The 9,698-nt window shown below is 50.1% G+C and overlaps 1 protein-coding gene across 1 annotated transcript in view; it reads left to right on the top strand.

The window, feature by feature from the left end:
• Positions 1 to 4,619: 4,619 nt before the first annotated feature.
• Positions 4,620 to 9,698, top strand: part of crtac1 (cartilage acidic protein 1) — a 140,376-nt gene continuing 135,297 nt past the window's right edge. The window contains exons 1-2 of the mRNA XM_033034149.1: positions 4,620 to 4,734; positions 5,283 to 5,493. Coding sequence (XP_032890040.1) covers positions 5,303 to 5,493 — 191 coding nt within the window. The 5' untranslated portion in view covers positions 4,620 to 4,734; positions 5,283 to 5,302. The remainder of the gene's footprint in view (positions 4,735 to 5,282; positions 5,494 to 9,698) is intronic.

Below are 9,698 nucleotides of genomic sequence, written 5' to 3'. Positions count from 1 at the left end.
GTTGTTAATATCATCAAAGACCCACACCATTGTGTTTCCCACTCCCCCAACTACAATCAGTCTGAAGAAGTGACCCAAACTGTCGCCTATCCATGTTCTCCAGAGATGCTGCCTGGCCCGTTGAGTTACTCCAGCATTTTGTGTCTATTTTTGCTAAAGGCTCACCCCACTCTGTCCATGCTCTCATCCCGCTAATACCATCGGGAAGGAGATACAGGAGATTGAAAACCGTGACCTTTGGGTTTAATGGAACAATGCCATTCTTACATGCTGCTGCATGACTAGCTTAGATGGAGCATATTGGTCGGCATGGACGGATTGGACTGAAGGGGCAGCTTCCATGATGTATGGCTTTAGAATTTACAAGCCCTTCGGCCCACCAAGTCCACGCTGACCAATGATACCCCACTAGGGACAATTTATTATTTTACTCAAATCAATTAACCAACAAACCTGTACGTTTTTGGAATGTGGGAGGAAACTGGAGCACCTGGAGAAAACCCACGTGGTCACAGGGAGAACGTACAAACTCTGTACAGCCAGCACCCGCAGTCAGGATCGAACCCTGTTCTCTGGCAGCAACTCTACTGCTGCGCCACTGCCCTGCTTTTTAAACCTATAGCTAAGCCATCAAAATGTTTTCAGGCTTTAGTCTTTGGACTCCTTGGCTCTGTGACTCTAAACAACAAAGTTTGTCAGATGACACTTCTGGAAAGTGTTGAGTTTTGTTTTTGAAACTTTAATAAACTGCAATATTGATCTCAATACGTGGCGCAAGGCAATGGAACTTTTTGCAGTGAGAATCAAACACTCAATTCTCACCCGCTTCAAACTGAAGAAAACTGGCCCGTTAACAGACGCACAGGAGCTCAGCCTGTAGAAGCCACAAACACCCTCTCTCTCTCTCTTGTCCTCACCCACCCCAGTGTCTCCCCCTTCCTCCAGTCACCCTGCACCTTTCCTCTCTTCTGGAGGCTCAATTCCCATCCCCGAGTCCAACATCCCACTTTTAGAACATGGAACATACAGCACAGGAACAGGCCCTTCGGCCCACAATGTCTGTGCCCAACATGATGCCAAGACCAACTCTTATCTACCTGCATGTGATGCATACCCCTCCATTCCCTGCATATCCACGTGCCAATCTAAAGGACTCTAAAACTCCACTATCGTATATCTGCATCCTGGCAGCCTGTTCCATGCATCCACCACCCTCTGTGTAAAAATACTTGCCCATCACATCTCCTTCAAACTTCTCACCTTCAGTTTAGTTTAGTTTATTATTGTCATGTGTACTGAGGTACAGTGAAAAGCTTTTTGTTGAGTGCTATACAGTCAGCGGAAAGACTATACAATCAAGGCACCCACAATGTACAGATACAGGCTAAAGGGAATCATATTTAGCTTCCCATCCCCTCCACTCATATACCTATATTCCTTCCTCCAGCTTTCACTCCTCCTCTTCTCCCCTTATCTGACACCCTTTTGTCTCCTTTTCACCTCCAGCCTTTGTCACTTACCCCCCCAGCTGCCAACCACCCTCCCCATCTGTATCCACCTATCACTTGCCAGGCTTTTCCCCGCCCCCACCTCTCTTCTTCAGCGTTTTCCCCACTCCATCAGTTTGAAGAAGGGTCCAGAAACGAAACGTCATCTGTCCATTCCCTCTATAGATGCTGCCTGACCCGCTGAGTTCCACAAGTGCTTTAGAAACATAGAAAATAGGTGCAGGAGTAGGTCATTCAGCCCTTCAAGCCAGCACCGCCATTCAATATGATCATGGCTGATCGTCCAAAATCAGTTCTGCTTTTTCCACCATATCGCTTGATTCTGTTAGCCCCAAGAGCTAAATCTAACTCTCTCTTAACAACAGGAAGCTTTGAAGTGTTTAAGAAGGAACTGCAGATGCTGGAAAATCGAAGGTACACAAAAAAGCTGGAGAAACTCAGCGGGTGCAGCAGCATCTTAAGAAGGAACTGAGATCTTTGAAGTGTTCTGCTCACCACTCATAGTATGAACAACTTGCCAAAGTTATTGTAAATTCAAAGACATAGGAGCACAATTAGGCCATTCGGCCCATCGAGTCTGCTCCGTCATTCAGTCACGGCTGATCTATCATTTGCTCTCCACACCATTCTCCTGCCATCTCCCCATAATCTTTGACAACTTTACTCATTAATCTCTACTTTATAAATACCCAATGAATTGGCCTCCACCAACATCCAGATATTAGTTTAGAAATGCAGCGTGGAAACAGGCCCTTCGGTCCATCAAGTTCACGCCAACCAGCAATGCTCATACACTAGCACTATCTTACACACTAGGGACAATTTACAATTTTATTTACCGAAGCCAAATATCCTACAAAGGATAGCTTTTTGTTGAGCAATTTTGTGATCCGACCTCTCTGTCCTGGGTCTCCTCCATTGCCAGAGTGAGCAACAGCGGAAATTGGAGGAACAGCACCTCATATTCCGTCTGGGGTCCTTGCGTCCTTATGGCATCAACATTGAATTCTCCCAATTTGGCTAGCCCGTGCTGTCTCCTCTCCTCCCCTTCCTTCACCCTCTAGCTGTCTCCTCCCACCCTCCCATCCGCCCGCCCTCGGGCTCCTCCTCCTCCTCCCTTTTTCCTTCTTTCTTTCCCCACCCCCCATCAGTCTGAAGAAGGGTTTCGGCCCGAAACGTCGCCTATTTCCTTCGCTCCATAGATGCTGCTGCACCCGCTGAGTTTCCCCAGCAATTTTGTGACATACATTACAAACCCACTGACTCACATGGCTATCTGGACTACACGTCTTCCCACCCTGCCCCCTGTAAAGACTCCATCCCCTACTCCCAATTCCTCCGCCTACGCCGCATCTGTTCCCAGGATGAGACATTTCATACCAGGGCATCGGAAATGTCCTCGTTCTTCAGGGAACGGGGATTCCCCTCCGCCACCATAGATGAGGCTCACACCAGGGTCTCATCCATACCCCGTAACACTGCTCTCTCTCCCCATCCCCGCACACGCAACAAGGGCAGAGTCCCTCTGGTCCTCACCTTTCACCCCACCAGCCGGCAAATACAACACATAATCCTCCGCCATTTCCGCCACCTCCAACGTGACCCCACCACTCGCCACATCTTCCCATCTCCCCCCATGTCTGCCTTCCGCAAAGACCGCTCCCTCCGCAACTCCCTCGTCAATTCTTCCCTTCCCTCCCGCACCACCCCCTCCCCGGGCACTTTCCGTTGCAACCGCAAGAAATGCAACACCTGTCCCTTCACCTCCCCCCTCGACTCCATTCAAGGTCCCAAGCAGTCGTTCCAGGTGCGACAAATGTTCACCTGTATCTCCTCCAACCTCATCTACTGCATCCGCTGCTCTAGATGTCAGCTGATTTACATCGGTGAGACCAAGCGTAGGTTGGGCGACCGTTTCGCCGAACACCTCCGCTCAGTCCGCAATAACCTACCTGACCTCCCGGTGGCTCAGCACTTCAACTCCCCCTCCCATTCCCAATCCGACCTCTCTGTCCTGGGTCTCCTCCATTGCCAGAGTGAGCAACAGCGGAAATTGGAGGAACAGCACCTCATATTCCGTCTGGGGTCCTTGCGTCCTTATGGCATCAACATTGAATTCTCCCAATTTGGCTAGCCCGTGCTGTCTCCTCTCCTCCCCTTCCTTCACCCTCTAGCTGTCTCCTCCCACCCTCCCATCCGCCCGCCCTCGGGCTCCTCCTCCTCCTCCTCCCTTTTTCCTTCTTTCTTTCCCCACCCCCCATCAGTCTGAAGAAGGGTTTCGGCCCGAAACGTCGCCTATTTCCTTCGCTCCATAGATGCTGCTGCACCCGCTGAGTTTCCCCAGCAATTTTGTGTACCTATCCTACAAACCTGTACATTTGTGGAGTGTGGGAGGAAACCAGAGAACCCGTGGAAAACCCACACGGTCAGGGGGAGAACGTGCAAACTTCATACAGACAGCATCCGTGGTCAGGATTGAACCCTGGTCTCTGGCGCTCTGAGGCAGCAACTCTACCGCTGCGCCACCGTGCCGATTTCCACAGATTCACCGCCCATCAGTATTGTATTGTATTGTCCATTAGAGTCATATTATGGAAAGTATACTAAGTATACATAGTATAGAGTCTATACAGTGTGGAAACAGGCCCTTCAGCCCAACTTGCCCACACCGGCCCAGCAACAGTAGTCCCACCTGCCTGCGCTTGGTCCATATCCCTCCAAACCTGTCCTATCCATGTACCTGTCTAACTGTTTCTCAATCGCTGGGATGGTCCCTGCCTCAACCACCTCCTCTGGCAGCTTGTTCCATACACCCACCACCAGTGGCGGACTGGCCAGGGTGTCAACTGTTTGTGTAAAAGACATGGAGCTCCGCAGCCAATGCAAACCCACCTGGTGGGTCTAGTGTAGACGGGGCAAGTTGGGCTGAAGGGACCGTGTCCACGCTGCAGCGAGACTCCACGACTCCTGGCCGCTGGGATCTCACTGTGCCTTGCTGTCACGGCACATCACTCAATGGAAGGCTCTGCCCATTGTGCCGATCCGGTTGGAGCAGAGACATTGTGGGGGGTGTTGGTAACACAGCGGGGGACGGACTGCGATTGGTCGGTGCATTCGGATCTTGCGTTGGGAGACTGTTCCTTATAACGGGACATGAGGCAGCGTGAGGGGCGGCTGTAGTTTAGCCCAGGGAGGCGAGCTTCATGTTGCAAACGGCACTGTGGTGGTAAGTATCCCAGCCCCATCTCCAATGCTAATGCCTGCTATCAAATTCAAATGACCCTTTAAAAAAAAACCCCCAGCTCTTCAGCGATACAATTGCATCCCCGTGTAACCTGCGCGCACGGACAATGGATTTGCAAATGCATTGCTGAATCCAAAAATGTTGCAGCCGGCGCCAGAAATTCACCTCTATGCTTAATCCTCTCAAGTTTGTGTGTTTAATGAATGCAAAGTTGAATGCAGAAAAAATCCTGGGGCTTTTTATTCTGAGCTTTGATATGTTCATTTGTATACCAGGCGGCCAGTGACAGGTAGACGCCAGGGTCGGTCACGGACGGGTTAATTTGTTTAGGTTTGGGGATCTCGGTTCGATCTGTGGGAAGTTTGCGAGGGAATGGGAAAGGGTTTTAAAGTGAACTTTTAATTGCTATTATTTTGCTGATTGCTAATTGCACTGTGGATTGCGGCTGTGTGGCTGGACGGTGGACGTGACTGTTAACCAGTGTGTTTCCTCCCCTCTCCCTCTCCCTCTCCCTCCCTCTCACCCCACAGCCAGCCCGGAGCACGCCGCGATGCTGCCTCTCCTGCTCGCTGTCCTCTCGCTCCTCCAGCCCGGACACTCGACCAGCCCCGAGCCCATCTTCACCGCTGTCACACACTCGCTCCTTCCTCCCGACTACGACAACAACCCCATCCAGCTCAATTACGGCGTGGCGGTGACTGATGTGGACAGCGATGGCGATCTGGAGATAGTGGTGGCCGGGTAGGTGCGGCGATGACCCACTCTGTGTGTGTGTGTGTGTGTGTCAGTATTGTAGACAGCGATGGAAACTAGAGGTCTTGGTGCGGTAGATGTAGTGACCCAGTGTGTTTGAGAGAGAAAGGGACAGTGTTGTGGACAGCGATGGTGATCTGGAACTAAATGGTGGGCTAGGTGTGGTGACCCACTCTGGCCGCGTGTGTGTGTGGGACAATATTGTGGACAGTGATGGAGATCAAGAGGTGGTGGTGGGTGGGGTAGGTGAGGTGACCCACTCTCTGTGGCCGCGTGTGTCTGTCTCTGTGTGTGTGGGACAATATTGGAGATCTAGAGATGGTGGTGGTGGGTGGGGTAGGTGAGGTGACCCACTCTCTGTGACCGCATGTGTCTGTGTGGGACAGTATTGTGGACATTGATGAAGATCTGGAGATGGGTGGTGGTGGGAAATGTGTGGTGACCCACTGTGTCTGAGAGAGAAAGGGCCAGTGCTGTGGACAGCAATCTGGAGGTGGAGGTGGTGGGTAGGTGTGGTGTTTGCCAGCTCTCTGTGAGTGAGGGACAGTATTGTGGAGAAAGATGGCGATATACAGATGGAGGTGGCAGTATAGGTGTGGTGTTTGTGTGAGAGAGGGGCAGTATTGTGGTCGATGATGAATATCTAGAGTTGGTGGTGGTGAGGGTAAGTGTGTCCTAGTGTGTGTGTGTGTGAGGGGTAGTATGGTGGACAACCATGAATATCTAGAGATATTGGTGATGGGGTAAGTGTGTCTGTGTGTGAGGGATAGTATTTTGGACAGCGTTGTAGATCTGGACCTAGGGGTGGTGGGGCAGGTGTGTCCTGTGTGTGAGGGGCAGTGTGGTGGAAAATGATGGAGGTGGAGATGGTGGAGAAGGTGTGTGTGGGAGAGACAGACAATATTATGGACAGCAATGGAGATCTGGAGACGTTGGGGTTGGGGGGGGGGGGGGGGGTGTGTGTGTGTGTGTGTGTGTGTGTGTGTGTGTGTGTGTGTGTGTGTGTGTGTGTGTGTGTGTGTGTGTGTGTCAATGCTTCTCTTTGTATCTGAAGGAGATATATTATTGTGGTCAATGATGGCAATCAGGAGGTGGTGGTGGCCAGGCTAGGTGTGTACAGTATTGTGCACAGCCATGTGGATGGCGGTGTGACTGGGCTAGATGTGTGAGAGGCATGTGTAGGATACACACTGGGTGTGTAGGATACAGTACATAATATCCTCTATCCACATCCATTTTTAGTCCGAGCCCCTACAATGATGCATTCTGCAGGGACTGTGTGGTCATGTATGTTCCTCTGTATGTGAAGCGTATGCATTAGTCATGCGTGTTTATAACCCTGTACATGTGAGATGTACTTGCCCGCATGGGATGTATACTGTTTGTGCCTATGTGAAATATGTGCGTGTAACATGCATGGTGAAGATTTAATGTGTGAATTGCTGTCTCTGCTGCTGTTTAATGCACAATATGATGTCAATGTATGTCGATCCTGGGTTCAAAACCTTGCCTCTTTCCTGCCTGTTTTTCTTTGCCAGTTCTTGTGCAGTTCCACGCACTGCCTCCCGCGGGCGGCTCTGCCCCATCTATCAGCCAAGATGCTATCAGCTGCGTTTTCAGATGTTTCACACTATCTCACCCCTCTCCTCTCTCTCTGCCATATTCTATCTGTCGCTCAATCTGTCTTCCGTTTTTGACTCCTGCTTCTAGGAGCTCCAATTTGGAGAAAAATGGGAGTCGGGGAGGGGGGGGGGAACAAAGTTCTGATGTGAGTCACCAAACTGAATTCCTAAATGGACAATCTCCAGCTCGCACTGGGTGACTTCCTGTGGGTGCCCTTACGAACACATTGCACGGATTTTTTTTTAAAGCAGCAAATTTAGTAGCTGAACATTTGCTAAGGTTTCATCGAGATTGCGAACAGCATGAAAATTGAGGTGACAAAAACAAACAATATTCTGAATGCTGCTTTTAAATAGGAGAACATTTCCCCCTTCCTCAATCACTGCCATTCCTTGTATAAATCCTTCAGTAAAACATCGTTGGCTCCACAGTGCTGAATGTTTGCAGCCTGTGTTGGTTGTGTAGTACGCTGGGGTTTTAAAGAGCTGCCCTGGGTGAACGGTTCTTTCTGTGTGTGTGTGTGTAGGGGAGGTAGACATGATTAATCCAGCTCGTTTTGTGAATGCCGCTTTTAGGATTTGAGTTCCCGGGAGGTGAAAATGCTGGGAATCATCTCTGGAATGGGAGAGATATTAGCAGGGTTTGGTTCAGTATGTGTGTGAGCATCCATCTACTGGCCAGGTGCATCAGCGTAACCATCTTAGATCAATCTGATAATGTGGCTCCTAACAATGTTTAATCGTCTTTTTCTTCAGCTTGAGAATATTATCACGGTTGTCAAACTACCATGGATTTTAAATTCAAAATCACATTTGTAATCTTGCACTGCAGTGGCTGGACTTTCAGCAAAGTCGGAGCAAAGGGCTGGCTGGTGTCCTGAGTCTGAAGGTGTAGACGTCTGAACTCTAGATCTGCCTCCATCTCTGCCCTGGGGCAAGAATCCCACTTGTGGGACCATCCTGTCGGGCGGCACAGTGACGCAGCGGGTGGAGCTGCTGCCTTGCAGCACCGGAGACCCGGGTTCTATCCTGACCTCAGGTGCTGACTGCGCGGAGTTTGCATGTTCTCTCTGGGACCATGTGGGTTTCCTCCGGGTGCTCCAGTTACCTCCCGCATCCCAAAGACGTGCGGGTTAATTGTAGGTTAATTGGCTTCTGTAAATTGCCCCTAAAACTGGGATAATATGGAGCTAGTAAATGGGTGATGGATGATGGTCTCGGTGGGCCGAAGGGCCTGTTTCCACAAGGGAGACACGGTGGCGCAGCGGTAGAGTTGCTGCCATACAGCGCCAGAGACCCGGGTTCGATCCTGACTATAGGTGCTGGATCTACGGAGTTTGTACGATCTCCCTGTGACCTTGTGGGTTTTCTCCGGGTCCTCCGGTTTCCTCCCGCACTCCAAAGACATACAGGTTGGTGGGTTAATTGGGTGCCTCTGTTTTAAGATTCTCCTTGAAATTTCTGTGTTGAAATAAGCCTGCAGTCACTTCACGGTTCTGGTAACCGGGTTTGATCCTGACCTCGGCTGCTGTCTGTGTGGAGTTTGCACGCTCTACCTGTGACCGCATGGAGTTCCTCTGGGCTTCCTCCCACATCCCAAAGGCATGTGGGTTTGCGTACATTGCCACCTGTGTGTGGGTCCGTCATAGAGTCTGGAAGAATTTAATGGGAATGAGAGGGCGATATAATCGGCTGAATGTGAAGGGTGTTTCATGGTCCACAAACGCATTGTAGCCCTGTAGTCTGACCTTGCCTGTAATTCCATCTGCTTGGAGCATAGAACAGTACAGCCCAGGAACAGACTCTCCGGCCCCCGATGTCCGTGCCAAGTGAAATTAATCTCCTCTCCCTCCATTCTCTGCATATCCATGTAGCAAACTAAAAGCCTCCTTACACACCACTATCGTATCTGCCTCCACCTCCTCCCTTGGCAGCGCGTTCCGTACAAAGGAAAATTTGCCCCGCACATCTCCTGGAAACGTTGCCCCTCTTGCCTGAATGATGTGCCTTCTAGTCTTTGACATTTTCACCCTCTGGGGGGGAAAAAGGTTCTGACTGCCTTACGCGGCTTCGGGTTGAGTTATTGTCTAATAACCATGAGAAACATTTTAGATTATTGTTTTTGAAGTATCAAATGAATGAGAATGTTTGAGCTTTCCAATAAACCCTCTGTTGCTATGGATATATCTGGTGCAGCAATTATTATTTTTTTTTGTAGAGATACAGCAAGGGAACAGGCCCTTCGGACCACCAAGTCCACACCGACTATCGATCACCCGTTCACACTAGTTCTATGTTATCCCACTTTCTCATCCACTCCCGACACACCAGGGGCAATTTACAGTAGGCCAATTAACCTACAAACCCACACGTCTTTGGGAGGTGGGAGACTTGCAGAGTTCGTCCCAGCTGCCATTAGACAACTGAACCATCCTATGACCAACAACTAGAGAGCGGCCCTGAGCTAATATCTACCTCATTGGAGACCCTCGCACTTTTAATCACTTTATTCTTGCTCAAAACGTTATTTCCTTTATCCTGCATAAGTACACTGTGGATGGCTCAATTGTA

The sequence above is a fragment of the Amblyraja radiata genome, chromosome 15, assembly GCF_010909765.2.
Source record: "Amblyraja radiata isolate CabotCenter1 chromosome 15, sAmbRad1.1.pri, whole genome shotgun sequence".
Taxonomy (NCBI): domain Eukaryota; kingdom Metazoa; phylum Chordata; class Chondrichthyes; order Rajiformes; family Rajidae; genus Amblyraja; species Amblyraja radiata.
The sequence above is the reverse complement of the archived record's forward strand: the minus strand, read 5'-3'. Positions and strand labels throughout refer to the sequence as shown.